The sequence below is a fragment of the Bubalus kerabau genome, chromosome X (assembly GCF_029407905.1).
Source record: "Bubalus kerabau isolate K-KA32 ecotype Philippines breed swamp buffalo chromosome X, PCC_UOA_SB_1v2, whole genome shotgun sequence".
Taxonomy (NCBI): Eukaryota; Metazoa; Chordata; class Mammalia; order Artiodactyla; family Bovidae; genus Bubalus; species Bubalus kerabau.
Genome location: NC_073647.1, coordinates 6,520,298 through 6,547,667, shown reverse-complemented (window position 1 = coordinate 6,547,667; position 27,370 = coordinate 6,520,298). Strand labels below are relative to the sequence as shown.

Genomic DNA, 27,370 nt, shown 5'->3' with positions numbered 1-27,370 from the left:
ACACCACCCTTATGGCAGAAAGTGAAGAAGAACTAAAGAGCCTCTTGATGAAAGTGAAAGAGGAGAGTGAAAAAATTGGGTTAAACCTCAACATTCAGAAAACTAAGATCATGGCATCCAGTCCCATCACTTCATGGCAAATAGATGGGGAAAACAGTGGAAACAATGGCAGACTTTATTTTTGGGGGCTCCAAAATGACTGCAGATGGTGGCTGCAGCCATGAAATTAAAAGACACTTGCTCCTTGGAGGGAAAGTAATGACCAACCTAGACAGCATATTCAAAAGCAGAGATATTACTTTGCCAAAAAAGGCCCGTCTAGTCAAGGCTATGGTTTTTCCAGTGGTCATGTATGGATGTGAGAGTTGGACTATAAAGAAAGCTGAGTGCCGAAGAATTGATGCTTTTGAACTGTGGCGTTGGAGAAGACTCTTGAGAGTCCCTTGGGCTGCAAGGAGATCCAACCAGTCCGTCCTAAAGGAGATCAGTCCTGGGTGTTCATTGGAAGGACTGATGTTGAAGCTGAAACTCCAGTACTTTGGCCACCTGATGCGAGGAGCTGACTCATTTGAAAAGCCCCTGATGTTGGGAAAGATTGAGGGCAGGAGGAGAAGGGGATGACAGAGGCTGAGATGGTTAGATGGCATCAACGACTCGATGGACATGGGTTGGGTGGACTCCGGGAGTTGGTGGTGGACAGGGAGGCCTGGCGTGCTGCAATTCATGGGGTCGCAAAGAGTCAGACACGACTGAGCGACTGAACTGAACTGAACTGAAGTTTACTGTGTATGTCTTTATGTTAGCATTAGAAAAAACAGAGAACTAAGGAGGTGGAGGAAGAGAAGAGAGATGAGGTATGTGATGGAATAGACATAATGCACCCACACTTGAGTCTCAGGGAGCAAGGAGCTGCAACAGATCAAGAGGACTAAGCCAGAGGCCTTGAACCTGTGTTCTTTCCTGTAAGGTAAAGAGGTGTGGCATGGGTGCAATGGGCAGAGCCATACCAGATGGTATTCTAGCTGTGTTTTCTTGTGTTCTGGCTTGGAATTGTCCTGCTGCTGCTGCTGCTAAGTTGCCTCAGTCGTGTCCGACTCTGTGCGACCCCACAGACGGCAGCCCACCAGGCTCCCCCATCCCTGGGATTCTCCAGGCAAGAATACTGGAGTGGGTTGCCATTTCCTTCTCCAATGCATGAAAGTGAAAAGTGAAAGTGAAGTCGCTCAGTCATGTCCGACTCTTCGAGACCCCATGGACTGCAGCCTACCAGGCTCCTCTGTCCATGGGATTTGCCAGGCAAGAGTACTGGAGTGGGGTGCCATTGCCTTCTCCATTGTGTTCTGGCTTGGAATTGTCCTAGGCTCAGATAAAGGTGTCTTAACTTGTGTATTTGTGAGGAATGAGATAGCAGCTCTGGGTCATGTGCATAGCTCTTCATCTTAGCTGATTTTTATAATAAAGGGCTATCCAGAACATTTGCTGTTGAAAAGACTGAAGTGATTCTGTAGTTCTGTAGTCTAGGATGATAGTGGGGACAGGAAGAAGAGGCAGGCAGGAATTAACACTCTATAATGCACACATTCTCTCACCTTTATTTCTTGAAACTACCTTGATACTGAGCTAGTCAGTTTCTTTCCTTCAGCATCCTTGTACCCCATGAGCCCTCTGTAAATGAAACTGACTGCAATTACTCCTACCTCAAAATCCTTTTCTAAGAAGCCTGGTCTGAACATCAACACCATTTACCATCATACACTACTTCCCTTTACCTAACCAATTCATCAAAGTTTGGGATTTATAAAAATTATGCTGAACCTAATTTGGTTTGTTGAGGGTTTATAAAAGATGATAGGTATGTACGTTCCATCAGGAGGTATTTTATATGCATGAATTATTATTCAAGTTTGAGGGGAACAGGACATCAGCAGAATGGGTGGCCATCAATGTTTGAGAGCTGAAAGGCCCCAGGCCAAAAGAAAACTTCTCCACTGGCCTTTATTTTAGATCATGAGAGATTGACTTACTTTGGATGAAAATGCAAATATCCTTAGGGAGTAACAGATTACGTCATTAATACTATACGGTAAACTAATTTATCATCATTTGAAAACCAATAACCTCAAATGGTACAAGTAATGCATTTTTGAGTGGGGACGGGGGAAAAGAACAGATCTAGATCCTAGAAGGAGTAATGCTACGTGAAAGGGGAGTCAAAGTATTGCCTATGAGGAGAGCCCAGGACTAAAGTGAGATCAGAAGAGGAACTGGAAGAGCATGAATGATTAACTTTGCCTACTTTACAATTTTAGCTTAGTCCTGAGAGGTTGCAAAAGGTGAGACTTTTACTACAGACAAGTAAAACTACAAGAGTAGAGGATTCAAGCAGCACTCTTGTGTAATTATTTAAATATTAATTTAAAATAACACATTCCTTTATTAGCTTTCTTAGATACTTACCTAATGGGTGAGTCGTGAATGAAGGAGACTCCGGGAGCTGCAGATGAATTTTTAGAGAGAAAAAGAAAATCACTATTTGTTGGTATCCTTCACAGGCTACTTATAAAATTGTAATTAAGGCTGTGGTTTTTCCAGTGGTCATGTATGGATGTGACAGTTGGACTGTGAAGAAAGCTGAGTGCCAAAGAATTGATGGTTTTGAACTGTGGTGTTGGAGAAGACTCTTGAGAGTCCCTTGGACTGCAAGGAGATCCAACCAGACCATCCTGAAGGAGATCAGCCCTGGGATTTCTTTGGAAGGAATGATGCTAAAGCTGAAATTCCAGTACTTTGGCCACCTCATGTGAAGAGTTGACTCATTGGAAAAGACTCTGATGCTGGGAGGGATTGGGGGCAGGAGGAGAAGGGGACGACAGAGGATGAGATGGCTGGATGGCATCACTGACTCGATGGACGTGAGTCTGAGTGAACTCCGGGAGTTGGTGGTGGACAGGGAGGCCTGGCGTGCTGCAATTCATGGGGTCGCAAAGAGTTGAACACGACTGAGCGACTGAACTGAACTGAACTGAATAGGTCTTTTTAAAAAAAAAAAAAAAAAAAAACTTTTATTTATTTATTTGGCTGTGCTGGGTCTTAGTTGCAGCCTCAGGATCTTCCATCTTCATTGTGGCATATGGGACTTTTTTACATGTTTTTTTTTTTTTTTTTTTTTTTTTACTTTTTTACTATGTTACAGCATGTGGGATCTCCTTCCTTGATCAGGGATTGAACCTGGACCTCCTGCATTAGGAGCTCGGAGTCTTACCCACTGGACCTCCAGGGAAGTCCCTTAATAGGTCTTTCATTTCCTGCTGTCAACACTCTTTTTAAATCCTCCAGGGACTACCAGACAGGCATCAAGTACCTTAAGATTTGGGGTGACTGCCTACCTCATCAGCCTCATCTGTGGTCACCATTCTACATATATTCTCTGCTCCAGAAGTACTGAACAACACACAGTTCCTCTGCCTTCACTATTTCCCTTGTAACTCAGGTCCCTTTTTAAAACTTTCCATCCTTTAGGACTCATTCAGCTTGTGTCACCTCCTTCAGAGAGCCTTCCTTTATATCTGCCCAGATAGACAGGCGTTCTCTGTCAAGCTCCTGAAGCGCCCTATACATCCCTCTGTTATAGGACTTACTATGCTGTATTGTACTAGTTTACAGTGCCTGGCATATAGTAAGCACTCAAGAACATTTACTTGTTCAATTAATTCTTTAATATACCTGTTGGCTCAATGTTCATTCATTAGTCTTCCTGTCATTAATCTCTTCCCACTTAAATACTAACATGCTTTGTATGCCGTCTAGCAAAGTTCGCAAGTGGATTTTAGTAACTATTTCTGGATAATGATACTAAAGCAAGTCTTCATGTAGAATATGTCCATAGGAATACTGGGATGGTGTATGTCAGTTATGCACGTGTGTGCGTGCTAAGTCGCTTCAGTCATGTCCAACTCTGTGCAACCCTATGGACTGTAGCCCACCAGGCTCCTCTGTCCATGGGATTCTCCAGGCAAGAATACTGGAGTGGGTTGCCATGCCCTTCTCCAGGGGGTCTTCCCAATTCAAGGACTGAACCTGTGTCCCCTGCATTGCAGGCTGATTCTTTACCTCTGAGCCATTGAGGAAGGCCATCAGTCATGCATATACATGACTAAACAGTCTTAGACAAACAGAATACTTTGAATAATAAAAAGTAATGTTACCAATTAAAAGTCAGTTCATAGTCAGGGTGAATAGCTATTGTTCTCCCAATAAATATAACATGTATTTTGAATAATCAATGAATTCCAATGATCTGCATCAAAGTTAACTTCAATTCTGTGTACTTTCTTAAGTGTCTTTGTGTGTGAGTGTATGTTTGAGTGTGTACAGTTTTGAAAGGAAGGAGCTGGAATTAATAGTGCACATACCTGAAAAAATAAGTGTGAAGATAATACTGTTGTGGTGTTTTTAAAATACGTCTACAAATTCTCTGATAATACTCTCTCCAAGTGGTGGAGGCTAATTCTTTTCCCCCTTGAGTGCGGTTTGTACTTAGAGACTTGCTTCCAATGAATAGAGTGGAAGTGATGAGTGGAAGTGAGAGTGTGCTGAGACTAGGCTATAAAATATAGTGTGGCTTCTGCCCCTCTCTCTTGGACCACCCACTCTGGGAGAAGCCAGATGCCATATCATGAGGATATTCAGAGATGTATGCAGATGCCCACATGGTGAGGAACTGAGACCTCCCGCCAACAGCCATGTGAGTAAGCCACCTTGGAAGTGACTTCTTCAGTCCCAATCAAGACTTTAGATGACTGAAGCAGCCCTGGATGACATCTTGACTGTAACCTCATGAGAGCCCCTGAATCAGAACCATCCAGCTAAGTTGTTTCTGTATTCCTAACCACAGAAACTGTGAGATAATGTTTTTTTAAGCTGCCAGGTTTTAGGGTGATTTGTTATTCAGCAAATAGTAGACCAAAAAATTAGAAAAGACATATAACAGTTGAATAATATAATCAATAAGTAGAATTTAAAATTCATTTAGAGCCTTACAGCCTTTAAATAGAGAATATATATTTTTTGTATATCTATGGAATACTTTCAAAATATCAATCACATATTTGGCCACAAAGAAAATGTCAACAACTTCAATGTGTTGAATATTTACAGGCTACATTCTCTGAATCTAACTTTAAAAATGTGACTGAAAATATGAATTTCTTGATAATTAAGAAACATACTTAAGGATAACTCTTAGATCAAAGATGGAATAAAGAGGAGAAAGTATAACCTACCTTAAAAAGAACAGGTATATCAAACCTATGGGAACGGCTTTCATTATTTCCCATAGGTTTTGACATAAGGCGTTCCTTTCATTTCTTCTCCCATGCATCCCAGACCAATACCTATAACTGCCTCCTTGACTGCTCCACTTAGATGTCCCATTTGGATGCCCTCAGGCACCTCAAACTCAATATATTCAAAGCTGAACTAAATATTTGTCTTCCAAACTTGTTCGTCTTTCTGTATTGCCTATCTGTTGAATGGCACCACAATCCATTAAGTTGCCTGTACTAGAAATATGGGCGTTGTCTTCAATTCATTCTTCTCCCACATTCAATCAGTAGCCAGATCTCATCCATTTGCCTTTCTTAGTCTGAGTCAAATCTGTGCCCAGCTCTTCATCTTTACTGCCACTGACTTTGTTCAGGACTCATTTCTAGCTTTGACTATTATAATAGCCTCTTAATTGTAATAAGGGGCAGTGTGGTATTGTGGTTAGGATTGGTTGAGTAAGATAGACCTGGCTTTTAAAACCTTGGCTTTGCCACATGTTATGTGAAATCTTGGGCATGATAATTTACAACTCTGAGACTTAGTTTATTCATGTGTAAAATGGTAGGTAAAACAGTTTTGTTGTTCAGAGGGTTAAATGAGAGAATACGGTTTAGCGTAGAACCTGCACATAGTGAGTGCTCAATATGCTATTATTTTTATTGTCTCATTGTCTCAAGTCTCCTCACCTCTAATTCTGCTTTCCTTTTTTAGAAAAGGCAAATTCTTTCTTTCTTTTTTGGGTCATTTTTTGAAGTATAATTAATTTACAATGTTGTGTTAGTCTCAGGTGTACAACAAAATAATTCAGTTCTATATATATTATATATTATATATATATATATATATATATATACATACACATCCCTTTTCAGATTCTTTTCCATTATAGGTTATTACAAGATATTGAATATAGTTCCCCATGCTATGCAGTAGGTCCTTGTTGTATATCTACTTCATATATAGTAGTGTGTACCTGTTAATCCCAAACTCCTAATTTACTCATCCCCCCAAGCCCACTTTCCCCTTTGGTAACCAGAAGTTCCTTTTCTATCTCTGTGGGTAGAAAAGGCAAATTCTGACCATATTAGGTTCCTGTCAATATTCTTCAATAGTTGTACTTTGATAATAGGATAAAAGGTAGATCTCCTGGCACAGCTTACCAGAATCTTAATGATCAACCGATATCTACCAGTCAAGCTTCATCTTCTGTAATTCTCTGACTTGAACTTTTACCTAAAACAATTCTGAAAAAAAATCTGCATTTCCACAAACCCACTAGGCTCTAATGTATATATCTTGGTAAATGTATTCCTTTCTCCTGGAAGTTCTCTTTCCATTAGTCTGCTTAGAAAATTCTTTCTCTTTTTTTTTTTCTTATAAATTTATTTTAATTGGAGGCTAATTACTTTACAATATTGTATTGGTTTTGCCATACATCAACATCTCGTCCTTCATGTCTGAGCTCGTGTGGCATCTTCTGTAGAAGCTTCCTTGTCTCCCCTATGCTTCCAGTGGACTTTGTATTTGCCTCCTTTATTGCACTTATTATATTATGTTGTGATTACTGGCATGACTGTTTTATACCACACTGTAAAATCCAGGGTAGGAACCATGGCTTCTCTACTTTGTTCAATAATTAGTATAGTGCATGGCGTGTAGCAAAAGCTTAGTAAATGTTAGTTGAATGTATTAATGCATTGCATGATTTCCTTAACAGCTGTTGATAATGTTTACCTGGCTCATAGTTTAAGCTTGATTTCTTGGCCTTTTCCCCATTCAAATCAGCACGTGTCACCTATACATGCCACAAGAAAAATGAAAACAAAAAAAATCCTTAAAGGAGTTTTCAAAGAATTTGAGCATCACCTATGTCTCACAGAAATTTAATAAAATGATTTTAGAAATCTATTTATCATAAATATTTATGTTTTATTTGGTTTCCATTTCTTACATAATTCAAAGGCTTACAGAGTTCCTAGTATGCTAAAATTAATTAACTGAAGAGTGCACTGACCAGCATGGAAGGTAATCAGTTGAATAGCTAAAAACAATATGTGTGGGTTTTAAAGAAAGTTAAGCACAGGGGGAATGCTGTGAGGGAGCTGGAAGGCAGAGAGCAGTTTTTCTGCATATGTGCGATGGGGCTCTCTCAGTTGGCCAGGAGCTCCACCTGCTTAGGTAATCATACAGGAAGAGAAATCCAGCAGAGTAGACTTTGCTTTTTCCTAGGCCTGAGAACTGAACACAAGCCACCAGAAGTACATTTCATGACACTGATGGGATGGGTGAAGTAAGCTGGAAAATAGTATTGGATTTTGTTGGATAAAAGTGGTCGTACTATTTCTCAAACCGAATTAGGTATTTGTGACAATTTGACTTACTCATATTGTCCAGTGTATTTTAAAGCCTTAAAAAACAGATGGTCTAAATTTGTTTATTGCTTATTTTTTGGATAACATATGTATTGATAGTATTAAGTTTCCCATCTATACTACACTCAGAAAATACTTTTTTTTCTGACTGTATAGTGAGGCATGGAGAAGGAAATGGCAACCCACTCCAGTATTCTTGCCTAGAGAATCCTGTATACAGAGGAGCCTGGTGGGCTGCTGTCCATAGGGTCGCATAGAGTCGGACACGACTGAAGCGACTTAGCATACATGCATAGTGAGGCAAGTGAAAAAAGTTATTAACTCCTGATGTGCAACTCATATATTGTCTTAAGGTAGTTAAGATTCTTTCTTCAGATACTGAGAATACAGATTATGCATTCAACATAGGATATAGGAAAATGTGTTAACTTTTTAGAACAGGTGAGTCATTTAATACAGTGCTAATGGAGCCAAGGATGTGGGTTTGAGTCTGAAAGTGAATGACCAATTGGTGACCCACAGAGATGACAGATGCTGTGACCAGAGGCTGTACCCTAAATGTTTGTTGTCAATTTCCCACCATCGACTGAGTGATCACTGACCACAAAGGCGAGAGGGTGAGGCTGTATGGCTGTTTCTGTACAACCCATCAGCATGAGAAGAGAAATGATTCACGAAAGTCCAGTATGTTGCTTCCTGTGTGAATGGACTTGAAGCTCATCTTTTAAGAAGCCTACATACCTAAGAGCTAAGTGAGAACACTCACATTGTTTCTGGTAATTTCTATTAAGAATTGAGACAAGTATTCAAATTTTGGGTCTATTTAACACATTTAAAATCTCAGGCTCACCTGAGATTTTTCTTCTGTTAGCTTACTAGTTGTTATTGATACTCCCTACACTTAGAGTATGGCAACACTAACACAACAGATAGCCATAAGCATTGGAAGTCTGAAGTAACAGGATTATTACTGTGGATTCGCATTTCAATTTTTTTAAATAAAATCTTACTATAAGATGCCTAATTTCAGGGAATAAGACTGTTCTGAATTGTCATTTAATGAATGAAATTGTGTTATGTCAGTCTTGATCCTCATTTTATACTTCATTGTTTCTGTGTGTATGTGGGACAAAAGAAAAGTTACTTGCCTGTTGTTTTGAAGTATCCTGTAGACAGTATCTACAGATACTTGGTGTTTTCGCAGAAACACCTGGACTCTGAAGTGTAGTAATTTCTAGGGAAAAGAAGAGGTAACTTTAAATATGAAAAAATCATATAGTTCTCCTTGCTGGGCTGCCATAAAGTCTAAGATTACCATAATCGAGAATGTATGTATTTATGGACATTAAGGCAGTATCTCCGAGTATAAGATCCCCTTTTGTGAAGTCCCCTGCTTACCAGCTTCCAGGGGCCACTGCTGCCATTAGGGACAAGCCTGAACTCCCTGGCTCTAAGTTACTTCGCCAGCTAAACTTCTCACCACTCCCCTGCCCTAGAGCAAACTGTTCTGCACTTCATTCAGTAAGCAAAGGGGAACCACAGAGGACTTTTGGGTAGAGGCATTATATGTTCAAACCTGTATTTCAGGAAGGTTACATTCACAGCAAAATGTAGGACAGATCAACAAGAAAAAGAAATTGGAGACTAATTATTACAGTGCTTAATGGCACAGGAAGCATGAATGGAAAGGAAGGGAGTTATGAGAGAATTTAAGGAGGCAGACTGGACTGGAGCAAATAGCAAAGAGTCAAAAATGACTCAGGTTTTGTGCCTGAATAAAGTTAGGAGGAACAGAGCGCTGGTTTGGGGATGAATATGGTTTTGCGCATGTTGGATCTGAGGTACTCATGGGCCGCCCAGGTGAAGATGTCCCAGCGCTCTTGGTAAGTGTGGAGGTTACGCGTGGGAATCTTTTATGGAGACGAACAGAGACTTAGCTAATCTCTAGTCCAGCCCTGGGAGATGGGAAACAGGATGGATTTTTATGTCTGGGGAGAAAAGATGGTAAAAGAGACCTTCCTGGGGAGACATCTCTTCACTGGGACTCTCTAATGGCCGCATTGTCAGGAACTTACAGAGGCAGTCACAGCAGAAACTCTAACTTCCTCACACCTTGTCGATTCCAGAAGGCCTATTCTCCCAGCAATCACTTAAAAATGTGATGCTTATATTTACAACCATGAATAATTCTTCTGTCTTCCTTTATCAAATTAATCATGGATTGTATAATCAGAGAAAAAAAGCATAACTTGGAAGACTATATGACACAATGAATTATTTAACCAAAAGATATCAGAGCAATTATAAATATTGTTCCTTTTCTTACCTCCATCATTTGAAGGATATGATGTCCTAATGGTTTCTCTATCTTTCTGTATGGTTTAACATTCAAGAAAAAAATTAATTAGTAATTCTTCTTCTAAAAGACACTTTTGCTGATTCTAAAGCAATCAGAATAATACAGTATCTTATCTCCCCCTTCCCCTCATCTCTACCTCTCTACTACGTGCTGGTCTCAATGCTAATACATATTATTAACCTCTTACTGGATATCTTTTACAGGTACCTCACTTTATAACTAGTTTAAAATGAAGCGTATATTGTACCCAGGTACGCTATCTTTTCCTGTCTTTTCAAACTTGCTACTTGTCTGTCTTCCACATTTTGGTTATAGGTATAATAATCCTATAACCAATAATAATCATCCAGTGCTCCATTCCAGAAAGCATAGAATTGTTCTGTTTATTTCAGATAAGGCTAGTTTAATCCAGTCTAATGTTTATTGAGTACACTGCCTGGAACTAAGATACATAATTCCTGACCTCAAGAAGTTTATCACCCAGTAGAAAAGACAGACAAATATGATGGAGGATAATGAGCTCTGAGATAGAAGTAGGCCTCAGCACTATGAGAGCATACCAGACCTGCACACAAAAATTAAATCATCACCATCGTTGTCATCTCCTTTTCTCTAGGTCCACACATCTGTTGAGTCACCAAATCCTGACATACTCTGACTCTGAAATATCTTAAATCTGTGGCCTCTGGTTCACCCTCATTGTCACAGCCTTAGTTCAGGCCTTTATCATTTTTATCTGGACTATCCCAGTAGACTCAAAACGATCTTGCCTCTAATCTCCTCTATGTAGCTATCTCACACTGCAACTAGAGTATCTTTTAAAACCCAAATCATTTGTATCTCACATCCTACTAAAAAACCGGCAATGGTTTTCTACTACTGAGAGAATGAATTCATACTTCAGCAAGGGATACAAAGTTCTGGCTTCAACCTACCATTTCAGTCTCTTCTGTCCCACTGCTCTGGTTTTGCTGGCTTGAGCTTTCATGCTTTCACTTAACACTGTAAGCCTGTCTGCAATACTGCCTCACTACATCCTCACATCTAACTCATCTGAAAACTTCCCACTCATGTTTCAAGACCTAATTCAATGAAAGTGAAGTCGCTGAGTCGTGTCCGACTCTTTGCAATCCCATGGACTGTAGTCTACCAGGCTTCTCTGTCCATGGGATTTTCCAGGCAAGAGTACTGGAGTGGGTTGCCATTTCCTTCTCCAGGGGATCTTCCTGACCCAGGGATTGAACCCAGGTCTCCTGCATTGCAGGTAGATGTCTGCTTTACCCTCTGAGCCACCAGGGAATACTACAATTCAATGAAGCCCTCCTTTTATAAAGCTTTTTTCGATTTCTCTAGGCAGGGCTATTTCTCCACACTTTCTGTGCTTCATATTTTATGCAAAGCAAAAATCTCCTCTCATTTGACTGTAAGGACTTTTGCTTATGTGTCTGATCCCTGGACAGTGCATCCCCAAGAGCAGTTATGTCTTTTCTATCTTTGTAGCCTATGTCACCTACTTCCCCCCTTTCCCCTTCCTTCTACCTTTCCCTACTTTCTACTAGGACCTGGCCCACAGCAGGTTGCCAATAAACATTAGCTAGCGTCATCATCATCATCATCATCAAATATTTGTTAGTTTCTGCTCAACTACATGGTACATTTAGCATGAAGCTGACTCAGAACCTTCTCTACCAGGAAGACTGTTCAGATCTGTGTAGAACTCCATTATTTCTAACCAATCAGTGCCATGCCCAGTGAATGGGGATATCCCCTAGAAAGAAAAATTAACCTGATAAATGAGAGGCCAATACAAAGCACCTGAGACATACAGCTCTCTACCTTTTGTTCTGTTGTGTTACTCTTTACATCATGTGGAGAATGCAACAAGGTTGATCTTCTTTCGGGAGTCTTTACAGAACTATACAAATGCTGGGATGGTCCTATAGGCAAATGAAAGAGAAATCATTTAATTTTTAAATTTGATTGAACTGTAATTGAAGTACAATAAACTGAACATATTTAAAATGTACCATTTGGCTTTGGCATATATATATATATATATGTACATATATAAACCCTTGAAACCATCACCACCATCAAGGTAAACATTTACATCATCCCCAAAAGTTTCCTTGTGCCCCCTTATAGTTCATCCCTCTCTCCTCTCCTATCTCCCAGGCAATCACTGATCTGCTTTACTATAAATTAGTTTGCATTCTCTAGAGTTTGCTATAAATGGAATCAAACAGGGGTTGTACCACCCTTTTTTTGTTGGGGGAGGGTGGTGATCTGGCTTCCTTCATTCAGCATATTTTGATGGTCATCAATATTGTTGCCTATATTAATACTTTATTCCTTTTTATTTCTGAGTAGTATCCCATGGTATGGATACACTAGTTTATCCATTTGCCTGCTGAAGGGCATTTAGGTTGTTTCCAATTTGACTATAATGCTGCTATGGACATTGATGTACAAGTCTTCATCTGAACATATATTTTCATATCTTGTGGGCACCTACCTAGGAGTGAAATGACTGAATCACATGGCAGATGTAGTTTAACTTGAGCTGCCAAAATTTTTTCCACAGTGGTTGTACCATTTTACATTCCCACCTGCATTGTCAGACAGTTCTAGTTGCTTCAAGTCCTTGCAAATACTTGGTATGGTCAGTTACTTCAATTCTACTAGACATTCTACTGGGTGTGTAGTGGTATCTCATTGTGGTTTGATTTCTTTTTCCCTAAGGAATAAAGATATTAAGCAGTGTTTTGTGTGCTTATTTGCCATCTGTGTATCTTCAGTAAAATGTTTGTTCATGCCTTTTGCCCAAGTTTATTACGTTCTCACATTACATATACTATGTTTTTCTATATTTTACACTTTTTTTACAGTGATCATGCCTTCTAGATGTAGGTCTGGAGACCACCTTTTGTTGTACTCACTTTTGGGGCTTGAGAAATGAGAAACAGCCATTATGCAACAGGGCTATTTTTTAAATTTTATATTACTTTTTCATTTTTGACTAAGTATAAGATCGCTACCCTCATCTTTCATAGGCTTTCACTTGCCTGGGGGTGGAGCTAGGGAAGGAAGGAGAGGTTAGAATTTTTAACAGGACAAATGCCATGATGAACACCCAGGTAATAATATTCAATATCTGTCATCCCCCAAAATGATGACACAACCAAGACATTATGCCTTGCAAGCCATGCAGTTGTCTCAAGAATTTCGTTAAATTTTATCTTCCTTTTTGTGTAGAAACATCCTGGAATGCTTGAGAAAATTCTTCATAGTGTCCTGGAGATACCCTTAGCTTACCAAATAAAGAGTTATCTGGGCTCAGGAAGAAAAAGGATATGACTTTAGGAAAGTTAGGGGGAAAATGTCCACTCCTTTAGCAGCTCAGAGATGGTGGGAAAATGGGAAGGTGGTGAGAGTGACTGGAGACCAAAGAAATCAGACAGGGCTTCACATTTTGCTTACTTTGGGCCTTGGTGCTTCAGATAACTGAGGTTAACAGAGAGAAAAGAAGAACTATTGCTCAGCTCTCTGTTTAAGACTCTAGAAAGAGATTTCCTTGGCTACCCCTACTCTGACTCTTCCTCCTCACTGGGGTCATGGACCCCAAACTTTGTAATACAGTGTGGTCAGGCAGAGCAAGGCTCTCGCCGAGGTTTTGCTTTCTTTTTCTTCCAGTTTTAAAACATTTCAGCTTTACTGACTTATATATAATCAGTTCAGTTCAGTTCAGTTGCTCAGTTGTGTCCGACTCTTTGCGACCCCATGAATCGCAGCACGCCAGGCCTCCCTGTCCATCACCAACTCCCGGAGTTCACTCAGACTCATGTCCATTGAGTCAGTGATGCCATCCAGCCATCTCATCCTCTGTCGTCCCCTTCTCCTCCTGCCCCCAATCCCTCCCAGCATCAGAGTCTTTTCCAATGAGTCAACTCTTCGCATGAGGTGGCCAAAGTACTGGAGTTTCAGCTTCAGCATCATTCCCTCCAAAGAAATCCCAGGGCTGATCTCCTTCAGAATGGACTGGTTGGATCTCCTTGCAGGCCAAGGGACTCTCAAGAGTCTTCTCCAACACCACGGTTCAAAAGCATCAATTCTTCGGTGCTCAGCTTTCTTCAGAGTCCAACTCTCACATCTATACACGACCACTGGAAAAACCATAGCCTTGACTAGACAGACCTTTGTTGGCAAAGTAATAGCTCTGCTTTTGAATATGCTATCTAGGTTGGTCATAACTTTTCTTCCAAGGAGTAAGCGTCTTTTAATTTCATGGCTGCAGTCACCATCTGCAGTGATTTTGGAGCCCTCCAAAATAAAGTCTGACACTGTTTCCCCATCTATTTCCCATGAAGTGATGGGACCAGATGCCATGATCTTCGTTTTCTGAATGTTGAACTTTAAGCCAACTTTTTCACTCTCCTCTTTCACTTTCATCAAGAGGCTTTTGAGTTCCTCTTCACTTTCTGCCATAAGGGTGGTGTCATCTGCAGATCTGAGGTTATTGATATTTCTCCCAGCAATCTTGATTCCAGTTTGTGCTTCTTCCAGCCCAGCATTTCTCATGATGTACTCTGCATATAAGTTAAATAAGCAGGGTGACAATATACAGCCTTGAGGTAGTCCTTTTGCTATTTGGAACCAGTCTGTTGTTCCATGTCCAGTTCTAACTGTTGCTTCCTGACATGCATATAGGTTTCTCAAGAGGCAGGTCAGGTGGTCTGGTATTCCCATCTCTTTCAGAATTTTCCACAGTTTATTGTGACCCACACAGTCAAAGGCTTTGGCATAGTCAATAAAGCAGAAATAGATGTTTTTCTGGAACTCTCTTGCTTTTTTGATGATCCAGAGGATGTTGGCAATTTGATCTCTGGTTCCTCTGCCTTTTCTAAATCCAGCTTGAACATCTGGAAGTTCACAGTTCACGTATTGCTGAAGCCTGGCTTGGAGACTTTTGAGCATTACTTTACTAGCGTGTGAGATGAGTGCAATTGTGCGGTAGTTTGAGCATTCTTTGGCATTGCCTTTCTTTAGGACTTATATAATAGACACATAAAATTGTAAGATAGCTAAAGTGTACACTGTGGTGATTTGATAAATATGTATACTGTGAAAGGATTTCTCCCCGCTTCCATTTAGTTAATTAACATCCATCACCTCACATATTTATCATGTTGTTCTTAGCAAATTTCAATTATACAATACAGTGTTTTCACCGATAGTCACCATGTTATACATCAGATCCTCAGACCTTATTAATCTTACAGCTGAACATGTGTACCGTTTGACCAACCTCTCCCTATTTCCCCTTAAGGTTTTGCTTTCTTAAGCCACTCTTGGTTCCCATGTGGTATACACATGGCCCAGGAAGGGCTGAGGGTCTAGCTGGGAAGCTCGTCAAGGGGAGTCACTGGGCTGGGGGTAAGAGGGCTCCTCCCAGAGTGTTATGGAGCAGGCAGTCAGGACTCAGGTGGCGTGGGAAATCCAGAGGGTTCTACTAAGCCCAGCGAGACCAGACCATGAGTCATTGCAGTGATGGCCAATTTAACTGTGAATGATGACAGGCCAAGCACTATATCAGTGGAGATAAGGGTATGTCTCTGAAGACCAGAGGAGGCAGAGGACAAATAGTCATCCGAGCACCCTTACTTTATTCTGCCTCCATGGGGCTATGGAAGCCAGTGTTCCCCAAAAGTCAATGTGCGTGTCATGCACTGGGGTCTTGTGAAAATGCAGGTTCTGATTCAGTACTGGGGCAGTGCCTGAGACTGTGCTTTTATAATAAGTGCCTCAGTGGCCCATACTGCTGACACGTAGAGGAGTAAGAACATAAGTCACACCTCTTGCCCCAGACAACACCTTTGGGAAAGAAGCACAAATGACTATTTTAGTATTTCTAATTATTTCCATTACTTTTTTGTCCTTGGTGTGACTTCTGGTGACCGGCAGTGACACTCATTTTCTTGATCTTTGGATAAGAAGCTTAAAATAATAAAAAAAAAAAAAATTAATAGTGGTGATGACAAAGATATTCAAGATAGATTCTATTTATCCTTTTATGCCCACTAGGGGGAGAACCATATCCTAATCTGTATATGGGGAGAAACTGGAGAGGGGACGTAGTAGGTCTCAGTGGGAGGCAAATTTGTACCCCAGAGGACAATGGAATTGGGACATGTCTGGAGACATTTGTGGTTGTTACAAATCAGGGAGAGGGATTTCTCCTGGCATCTAGTGGATAGGGGCCACGTATGATGCTACACATACTACAATGCACGGGATGGTTCCCATAATAAGCAATTATCCAGTGCAACATGCCAAGTGGCAAGGTTAAGAAACCTTAGGATAGATGTGATGGGGAGGCAGGACAATCACTTTTATAATATTATCTTGTATAGTTAAAGCTCTACTGCGCGGGGGGGCAGAACTGTCTTCTGGCAAAAGGGAAAAAACTCCACCCCTCTGTCCTGCTCAAGAAGAACATGGCTTTTTCTTTGTGTGGGGATGCAGACCAGCATAATACCTGTGCTAGAGACCCTGGAGGCCATGTGCTGGAGACCCCACAATGGCCATGACAATTCTTGGTTGTGCCTCAAAAATCTGGCTGAGGCAACCATACATATATACACCTGATTTGTGAAAAAGGTGACTGCCGTTCCTGTTTCTAATCATTTAGAAATAGACAAAAGGATTCTAAACTATATGTGTGCTAACTGGGTTTTCATTAGAGTTATGTATATTCCTTGGTGTTGACATGATAGAACATGATGTCTTTGTTACAGTGATAAGTCAATTTCATATGTGAAATAGACATCTTCATTCTCCTGTCACCTCTGTAATACTGTGAACATCAAGTTCTTTTATGTTTTCTTTTTCAAAAAGCATTTGAGGTGGGCACTGTTTAAGATGCCTACCTGAAACTTTCCTCCTACTGGAAGGGGAAGTTAACAGTTGAAGATGGAGGGAGAAAGCTGGCTGCTAAAGTGATGTACTGTCTCAGAGGCAGAAGGTTACACCCTCATCTCACTGAACTGAACTGTGAGCTTTTGTTACTGACTCTTCCTTCACAAACTTTTCGTTCCTTCCTCCCTCTCACATTGTGTTTACTGACTGGTCCTTTTTAAAAGTTCTCTTGAACCCATTCTCTTGCTCATTTCTTTAAAAGTGAAGTCTTTTCTGCTTTCCTTTAAAACTTCTTTTTATCTGGTTCTTTTCCCTTCTTTCTCTTTTGTCCCCCCTCACACATCTTGTCTCCTGTCCTCTCTTTTCTTCCTTTTTACTATTTAGCAACCCACTTTTAAAAAGTTTTTCATTCCTTCTCTTTCCAACTCTCTACCTTTCATGTATTGACTTTTCACTGGTTTCTCCTTTTCCACATCAGTTCTATGTGTATATGTGTATGCAGGGATGTATGTATGTATGTTTCTACCTATCATCTATCTACCTATCTGCAGTACCTACCTATCCCTCTACCTACCTAGCCATCTATCCATCTATATTGTATTCTTTTTTAAAAAACTGACTTCTACTTTTTAAACCCATCTCCCTCCATCACACACAATTGCACTTGGCTTTATTGGTTCTCCCCCTCATTCTCACATTGTCTTTTTCTGCTATTTCTCACTTTCCCCTACTGACTCATCACTTAGAAACCTCTTTTCTTTCTTCATTATTTCTTACTTCTGTTCCATCATCCTTTCTTCCTATCTTCCTTCCTTCCTTCTTTATCTTTGCCCTTCCCACCCTCCTGTCTTCCTTCCTCCCATCCTCCTTTTACTCTCTTTCTGCTGGCTCCCCTTTTATTTTTTCCTTCCTGCTCTAACTCTCTCATTCTCTTTTTCATGCATTCCTTCTTACTGGCTTCCACTTCTAAAATTATATACCTACCTACCTACTTACCTATCATCTGTATAACTGCCTACCTACCTATTCAGCTCTCAACCATTTATCTTTGTCTTTATTTTTGTCTTTGCTTTCCTGACTCCTACTTTTACGATCTGTCCCCCACCACACAACTGTTTTAGGTTTTTTGTAGGAAAATGGTTCCTACATTTTCACTCTTACATTCTCTTCCCTTCTTTAGCTTACTTCCCTACTGACTCATCTTTTATTTTTAAATTTTTATGTATTTTTGGTTGCACTGGGTCTTTGTTCCTGCTTGCAGGCTTTCTCTAGTTGCAGCAAACAGGGCCTACTCTCTAGTTGCGGTGGGCAGGCTTCTCATTGCAGAGCCAGACTCTAGGGCGTGAGAGCTTCAATAATTGCAGCTCACAGGTTCTAGAGTGTGGGCTCAGTAGTTGTGGCACATGAGCTTGGTTGCTCCACGGCATGTGGGATCTTCCTGGACCAGGGATCGAACCTGTGTCCCCTGTACTGGCAGGTGGATTCTTATCCACCGAGCCACCACGCAAGTTCCACCCTTTGTAAACTTATTGCCTGCTTGCCTTCCTCCTTCCCTCCCTATCTCCCCTACTTCCTGCCTTCCTGACCTCCTTCTTCCTTTCCTTCCTTCTCCTTTACTTCCTTCCCCCTCTCTTCCTCTTATATCCATTTTTTTGGGTTTCCTCTTTTAAACCTGTTTCTCTTCATCTTTTTAATATTGACTTTTAAAAACTAGATCTTCCACATAAAAATCCTGTCTACTTACCCATCTATCCATCAACCTACCAAACTACCTAGCTGTTCTGCATTCATCTTTATTTGTTTTTAACTGAGTTCCTCTTTTTTAGAGCTTTCTTTCCTCACTCCCTACAGCCTCCCTTTCTTCTTCCCTCCTTCCTGCCTCCTCTCACTTTCTCCTCTTTCTCTGTATTCTCCTCACTCCATTCCTTCCGTGGTCTCTGTCTCTCTTCTTTCCCCGCCTGCATGCATGTCTTCCCCCTCCCCTCCCTCGCTTCCTCCCTTCCGCCATCCCTTCCTCCCCTCTTACTGTCCACTGCCCCTTCGCCCTTTCCTCATGTCTTTCTTCCTTGCCCCTGCCTCCTCCTTTCCTTTCTCCATCCATCCACCCACGCTCGCTCTCTCATCCTCTTTCATTTGCTTCTCTCTCCTTCTGTCCATTCCTGTCTCCTTCCTCTCCCCCCCCCACTTTCTCTCTCATTTCCTTCTTTCTTCCCTTCCTCCTTCCTTCCATTCTTCTTTTGCTTTGTTTATACTACTCCTTTTGCAAAACATTTTCTTTGTTTCCTTCTCCCTTTCTTTATACATTTTGCTATTATCTTTACTACTGCTTTCTCCTTTAAAAATCTGTTCTTTCTACCTATCTACCTACTTAGCTGGCTGGCTCTATATCCAGCTGTCAATCACTCTTAAATTGGCTCCTACTTTTAAAACTTTTTGGCCCGTGAGACATTCTTCCTTTCTTTCTGTGTCTGACTCTCCTTTTTTCTTTCCTTTCTGTCTCCCATTCTCGTATTTTTCTCTATTTTACATTTTGTTATAATTTTATTCCATTTGAAACCTCTCCTCTTTTTTGCTTTCATATGTCTTCCTTTCTTCCTTCGTTCTTTCCTTCTCTTACTCGATTTCTGTTCATCATTTTTTTGTTCCCTTTCTGTATTTCTTTCTTCTCTGTTAGCCTCCCTGCCTTCCTGTTTCCCTTTCCTACTTTACCCTATCCTATCCTGTCCTTTCCATCTTCCCTTTTTCTTTTATTCTCTGTGTACTGGCCCCTTTGAAAAATATTTTTTAACTTCTTTCCCTTTCTCTTTTTCTATCTTTTATGTACTGACTTTTATTTATTTATTTTAATATAAATTTATTTATTTTAATTGGAGGATAATTACTTAACAATATTGTATTGGTTTTGCCATACATCAACATGAATCTGCCACGGGTGTACACGTGTTCCCCATCCTGAACCCCCCTCCCACCTCCCTCCCAGTACCATCCCTCTGGGTCATCCCAGTGCACCAGCCCCGAGCATCCTGTATCATGCATCAAACCTGGACTGGCGATTCATCTCACATATGATATTATACATGTTTCAATGCCATTCTCCCAAATCATCCCACCCTCGCCCTCTCCCACAGAGTCCAAAAGACTGTTCTATACGTCTGTGTCTCTTTTGCTGTCTCGCATACAGGGTTATCGTTACCATCTTTCTAAATTCCATATATATGCATGAGTATACTATATTGGTGTTTTTCTTTCTGGCTTACTTTACTCTGTATAATAGGCTCCAGTTTCATCCACCTCATTAGAATTGATTCAAATGTATTCTTTTTAGTGGCTGAGTGATACTCCATTGTGTATATGTATGTACTGACTTCTTACTGACTTTTAGAAACTTGGTTCTCTTTTTAAAAATAAGACCTACCCATCCATCCAACCATCAATCATCTATCACTCACCTATCTATGGTTCTATCTATTTATATTTTATATACTTTCCTACTTATCAACCTACTCTCCTGTCAATTCATCCATGAATCTTATATCACTGAAATATTTTAACTGGCTTCTTTTTAGATTTCTTTCCCCACTGTCCACAACTGTGCTTAATTTTTTTATTAATGCATCCTTTTCAAGCCCTTCACACTCTGTTTCATTTCTTTTATATTTTACACTTTCTACAGGCTCATCATTTTAAACTTCTCTTTCCTCCCACTTCCTCCTTTCGATCTTGCCTCTTCTTTTTGTCCTTCTTTAAAAGCTTCTTTCCGTCCCTTCTAGCTCTGTGTCATTCATTGTCCTTTTCTCTTTGTCTTTCCTCCTCTCTTTTTCTCTCTCCCTTCTGTCATCCCTTTTCTCTCCTCTTTGCTTCTTCCATTCCTTCCCTACTTCCCTCTTTCCACTCTTCTTCCATTCTTTTCGCATTGTCTCCTATTTTTAAAGATTTTTCTTTTCATCACTATTTATTTTTAGTGTGAAATTAATTTTATTATTATTAAAATATTTGTGTATTTGGTTGGGTCTTAGTTATGGTATGTGGAATCTAGTTCCCTGACCAGGAATCAAACCCAGGCCCCCTGCGTTGGCAGTGCAGAGTCTTAGCCATTGGACCACCAGGGAATCCCTCTTCTTCCTTCTTAAGCTTTTATACTGGCTTCTTTTTAAACTTCTCTTTCTCCCCGCCCCCCGCCCCCCATTCCGCTCTCCTTTCTTTACACTGTCTTAACTGGATTGTCCTTTTAAAGTTCTACCTACCTAGAGGGATGGAACCCAGGCTCCCTGCATTGGGAGCTCAGAGTCTTAGCCACTGGACCACTAGGGAAGCCCCTCCTCTCTCTTTCCTTCCTGTCCCTCCTCCCTTTCCTCGTGTCTTATTCCTTCCTCCTACCTCCTTTCATCATCCACCCTACCACCCTTCTCCCCTCTTGTCTTCCTTCATTTGTATTCCCTCCTTCTCCTTTCCTTCCTCCCCACTCCTTTCTTCTATTACTACTCCTAAAACTTTTTTCTTTCCTTCCCTCTCTCTTTCTTTATACAGTCTTCTCCTTACAACTGCCTTCTCCTGTAAAAACTTTTTTCTACCTAAATTTCCTACCTATCTAGCTGGCTATCCACATAGGTATCAATCATTTAGCTTTATGTTACGTTTATTGTCTTCTACTTTTAACTATTTGCACATCACACAGTTGTACTTGGTTTTCCTACTTATCCTCCATCACACTCTCACATTCCTTCTCCTTCTGTATGCCATTCTTTTCCTTGACTCATCCTTTATAGAATTTGATTCTTCCTTTCTTCTTTTACTGTCTTCTTTGAAAAAACCTTTTTCTTCTCTCATTTTCTGTATTCTTTGTCCTGTCTTACTACTACTGGTTTCTCCTTTATGAATATCTATTATCAACCTGTCATCTATCAATGTATCATTATTTTACCATTTTAAACTGATTTCTTTCAGATCTCTCTCTCTCCATGCCTTCAATTATACTTAATTTTATCAACATCTCTTTTTAATCTCCTCAGCATCTCTCACTCACATTTTGGTTTTTATTTCATATTTTTTCCTAGCCTCATCCCTTTTAAAAAAATTTTATGTATTGGAGTAGGGTTGATTTACAATGTTGTGTTAGTGTCAAGTGAATAGCAAAGTGAATCAGTTATACATACATATATCCACTCTTTTTGTGTGTGAAATTTGAACAAAGTCTATATTTAATAACTGTATCACATGTTAATTTTCTGGGGTTTTTTTCTTTTACAACATAGTATTTCTTTATATTCTCAGAATTGAACAGAAGTTTCAAGCCTCATTCAAATTTTTAAAAAGTCACTAAGGTTATAAACTTTCTAGACTTTTAGCAGGAATAACAGACGCAAAATACATGGAACTATATCAGACTTCTGAGTGAATGTATAAATTAGAAATCTAGCATTCTATTCATACTGAGTCAAACAAGTGGAATGCCATAAATGTCATAAATTTTTTAGCTAGGCAAAAATTCATAAGCTTTCTAAAAAATATATATATATATATAATCCATACTATCTATCTATCTATCTATCTATCTATCTATATATATATATATATACATGTATACAAAAGCTTTTCTACTATACTTGATAAAGGCTTGAGAAAGAACGTCAAAAATAAAAAAGAGAAATTGGAAAACATAAACTAAATGACATGGGAGCACTAAACATGAAATTAAAAAAGTGAAACAAATTAGATAAAAGTAAAAAATCATCATATAGTCCAGTTGCTTTTAAACATAGCTGCTCATTAGAAACACATCTGGAGCTCTGGAGAAAAAAAGCAATACCTGGGCATTTGTATTTTTCAAAAAATTCCAAGATTAATTCTGATATGCATCTGGATTTTAAAAAGTGATTACAGGTTTTTCTATTAAATAGTAGTTTTAGTGATGTAGAACTTTATTATTTTCTGTTGACCAATCATGATACAATGGTATTAAGTGAATAACAGTTAGGTAACCAAGAAGCACAAGCTGGAATCAAGATTGCTGGGAGAATATCAATAACTTCTGATATGCAGATGACACCACCCTTATGGCAGAAAGTGAAGAGGAACTCAAAAGCCTCTTGATGAAAGTGAAAGAGGAGAGTGAAAAAGTTGGCTTAAAGCTCAACATTCAGAAAACTAAGATCATGGAATCTTGTCCCATCAATTCATGGGAAATAGATGGGGAAACAGTGGAAACAGTGTCAGACTTTATTTTGGGGGGCTCCAAAATCACTGCAGATGGTTATTGTAGCCACGAAATTAAAAGATGCTTACTCCTTGGAAGGAAAGTTATGACCAACCTAGATAGCATATTCAAAAGCAGAGATATTACTTTGCCAACAAAGGTCCGTCTAGTCAAGGCTATGGTTTTTCCAGTGGTCATGTATGGATGTGAGAGTTGGACTGTGAAGAAAGCTGAGCACCAAAGAATTGATGCTTTTGAATTGTGGTGTTGGAGAAGACTCTTGAGAGTCCCTTGGACTGCAAGGAGATCCAACCAGTCCATCCTAAAGGAGATCGGTCCTGGGTGTTCACTGGAAGGACTGATGCTGAGGCTGAAACTCCAATCCTTTGGCCACCTCATGCGAAGAGTTGACTCATTGGAAAACACCCTGATTCTGGGAGGGATTGGGGGCAGGAGGAGAAGGGGACGACAGAGGATGAGATGGCTGGATGGCATCACCGATTCGATGCACACGAGTTTGGTTGAACTCCGGGAGTTGGTGATGGACAGTTAGGCCTGGCATGCTGTGATTCATGGGGTTGCAAAGAGTTGGACATGACTCAGCGACTGAACTGAATTGAACTAAACCACAATAGTAAAAGATGTTCATCAGTTTTCACAATCAATAGTCAGACAAAAAATAAAAGATAATTACGATTGCAAGCCATAATGGAAACATGATTATCCTAACAATATAAAGCAATTACATACAATTTGGGGGGTTAAGTAGAGTGATATGGTAAGTGGAAGTGCATATATGCACGTGTTCTCATCCACCCAGCCAGTCTATGTCTTTTGTTTGGTGTACTTAATCCATTTACATTTAAGTTAATTATCAGTATATATGATACTATTGCCATTTCCTTAATTGTTTGGGGTTTATTTCATGTAGATCTTTTCCTTCTTGTGTGTTTCCTGCCTAGAGAAGTTCCTTTCGCATTTGTTGTAAAGCTGGTTTTGTGGTGCTGAATTCTCTTAACTTTGCTTGTCTGGATAGCTTATGATTTCTCCATCAAATCTGAAGGAGAGTCTTGCTGGGTAGAGTTTTGGTTGTAGGTTCTTCCGTTTCATCACTTTAATATCATGCTGTTTCCTTCTGGCTTGTCGAGTTTCTGTTGAGAAATCAGCTGATAACTTTATGGGAGCTCCCTTGTATGTTATTTGTCGTTTTCCCCTTGTTGCTTTTAATATTTTATCTGTCTTTAATTTTTGTCAGTTTCATTATTATATGTCCTGGTGTGTTCCTCCTTGGGTTTATCCTGCCTGGGACTCTGTGTGCTTCCTGGACTTGGTTGACTATTTCCTTTCTCACGTTTGAGGAGCTTTCAGCTATTATCTCTTCAAATATTTTCTCAGGTCCTTTCAGTCTGTCTTCTTCTGGGAACCCTATAATGTGAATGTTGGTGTGTTTAATGTTGTTCCAGAGGTCTCTTAGGCTGTCTTCGTTTTTTTTTTGTTTGTTTGTTTGCTTGTTTGTTTTTTTCATTCTTTTTTCTATATTCTGTTTTTCAGCAGTGATTTCCACCATTCTGTCTTCCAGGTTACTTATCCATTCTGCCTCAATTATTCTGTTACTGATTGCTTCTAGTGTATTGTTCATCTGGTTTTATGTTCTTTAGTTCTTCTATGTCTTCGGTAAACATTTCTTGCATCTTCTCCATTCTTTTTCTGAGATCCTGGATCATCTTCGCTATCATTAGTCTGAATCCTTTATGTGGGAGGTTGCCTATCTCCACTTCAGGTTTTCTCTTGTCCCTTCATCTGGGACATAACTCTCTGCATTTTCATTTTGATTAACTTTCTGTGATGTGGTTTTCATTCTGGCAGCTGCAGGATTGTTCTCTTCTTGCTTCTTCTGTCTTCTGGTGGATGAGGCTAGGGGAGTTGTGTAAGTTTCCTGATGGGAGGGACTGGCAGTGGGGAAAACTGGGTCTTGCTCTGGTGGGCAGGGCCATGTTCAGTAAAGTTTTAATCCAATTATCTGCTGATGGATGGAGTTGCACTCCCTCCCTTCCTAGGGGTTCCCAGGTGGCCCTAGTGGTAAAGAACCTGCCTGCCAATGCAGGAGACATAAGAGATACAGGTTCAGTCCCTGGGTCAGGAAGAGCCCCTAGAGGAGAGCATGGCAACCCACTTCAGTATTCTTGCCTAGAGAATCCCATGGACAGAGGAGTCTGGTAGGCTACAATCCATAGGGTCTCAAAGAGTTGGACACGACTGAAGTGACTTAGCATGCAAGACCCAGGCCCGGGGTCTACAGGCTCTATGGTAGGGTTAATGGCCACTTGCAAGAAGACTTACGCCAAGGGGCACCTTCCAGGACTGCTGCTGCTAGTACAGCAGTGAATCACTGCGACCCATGCCTCCACAGGAGACTCTCAATACTAGCAGGTAGGTCTGGTTCAGTCTCCTGTGGGATCACTGTTCCTTTCTCCTGGGTCTTGGCGTGTGCAAGATTTTGTTCATGTCCTCCTAGAGTGGAGTCTCTGTTTCCCCCAGTCCTGTGGAAGTACTGCAATCAAATCCCACTGGCCTTCAAGGTTAGATTCCCTGGGGAGTCTCAGTCCCTTTGTGGGATCCCCAGGCTAGGAAGCCTGATGTGGGGCTCAGAACCTTCACAACAGTGGGAGAACTCCTTTGGTATTATTGTTCTCCAGTTTGTGGGCTGCCCACTTGTCGGGTATGGGATTTGATTTTATCGTGATTGCACCCCTCCTACCATGTCATTGCAGTTTCTTCTTGTCTTTGGAAGTAGGGTATCTTTTTTTGATGGGTTCCAGCATCCTCCTGTCAATGTCTGTTCAACAGCGAGTTGTGATTTTGGTGCTCTTGCAGGAGGAGATGAGCGCATGTCCTCTACTCTGCCATCTTGAACTGGAAGCTCCCTCATCCTTTCAAAAGTCTTACTTTTCTTTTCTCCCTCTTTCCCTCCATTCTCTTTACTTCCATTATATTTTATTCTGTCATTCTTGTTCTATGCATTCTTTATTGGTTCCTCCTTTTAGAACTTATTTTTTTTCTCTCAAATTTTTTGTAATGATATTTCTTATTTTCTTTTTTAAACAACTTCTTTGTCTCTCTTCCCCTTTCTTTTCTTCTCTCTCTTCGAAAAAAAAGTATGTATTTATTTTTGGTTGTGCTGGGTCTTCACTGCTGTGTGGGCCTTTCTCTAGTTGTGGCAGGTGACGGCTACTCTCTAGTTGTGGTGTGCAGGCTTCTCACTGTGGTGGCTTCTCTTATTGTGGAGCATGAGCTCTTGGGCACGCGGGCTTCAGCAGCTGCAGCTCATGGGCTCTAGATCACAGGCTCAGTATTTGTGGCAAATAGGCTTAGTTGCTCCATAGCATGTTGGATCCTCCCAGATCAGGGGTTGAACCCATGTATCACTCTCATCTCACACTCACATTTTTTCTCTTTTGATTTTACTCTTTTTCCTAGGGACTCCATAACCTCTGTTTCTTTCCTGCCTCAGTCTTCTTTTTATCTGTCCCCTTCCCTTCTTTGATTCTTTCTTTCCTCCCCACTCTCTTGCTCCCTTCATATTTCCTTTCTTCTCTCGTTTCTTTCTTATTCAATAATGTTGTTTTCCCATCCTCTCCCTCAGTGCTTCACCCTCTACCTTTCTTAATTCCTTCTTTCCTCTTTCCTCCTTCTTTCCTTTCCTCCTCTGTCTCTAACTTTTCCCCTTCCATTCTCCTTTTATTCTCTTTTAGTGTCCTCTTTTTAAATCATTCTTTCCATCCATTTCTAAGTTTTTCTTTCTTTTTTATTGGCTTCTGCCTATGAGTGTCCTTTCTATATGTGTGCATGTTTGGATGAATCTATCTCTGTCTTTTCTTTCTTCGATCATATATTTGTCTTCCTTTGCACATACCTACATGCCTAGCTGTCTATCTGGCTATCAATCATCTATGTATGTTTACTGTCCTTTACTGACTTGTACTTTTAAAATCTCTCCCATACCACACACAATTGTACTTGATATTCTTACTCACACAGTCTCTTTTTTAAGACTTTGCATATATTATGACAGTCATTAGTGACACAAGCTGTAAAATATTTTTCCATACTTTTGAGCTTTGCATGTGATGATTCTTCATCAGTCACTGTGGATAAATTATGTGAGTTTTGTTTTTGTGTTTTTTTTTTAACATGCATTCAACTAGA

At 40.2% G+C, this 27,370-nt stretch overlaps 1 protein-coding gene across 6 annotated transcripts in view; it reads right to left on the bottom strand.

Annotated features, from left to right (window-relative positions):
- The window catches only part of LOC129638894 (fibrous sheath-interacting protein 2-like), a 73,532-nt gene that overhangs the window by 25,774 nt on the left and 20,388 nt on the right, over window positions 1-27,370 (bottom strand). For 5 of the 6 annotated variants that reach the window (XR_008708083.1, XM_055563621.1, XM_055563623.1 and 2 more), the window contains 6 exons: window positions 15,982-16,050; window positions 11,893-11,993; window positions 10,024-10,069; window positions 8,846-8,931; window positions 7,060-7,120; window positions 2,458-2,494 (listed from right to left, as the gene is read on the bottom strand). Coding sequence is in view for 5 of the 6 variants with exons in the window: in XM_055563621.1 (XP_055419596.1) it covers window positions 2,458-2,494; window positions 7,060-7,120; window positions 8,846-8,931; window positions 10,024-10,069; window positions 11,893-11,993; window positions 15,982-16,050 (400 nt within the window). In the remaining variant the exon portion in view is untranslated. The remainder of the gene's footprint in view (window positions 1-2,457; window positions 2,495-7,059; window positions 7,121-8,845; window positions 8,932-10,023; window positions 10,070-11,892; window positions 11,994-15,981; window positions 16,051-27,370) is intronic. The other variant, XM_055563622.1, reaches the window with a different exon arrangement.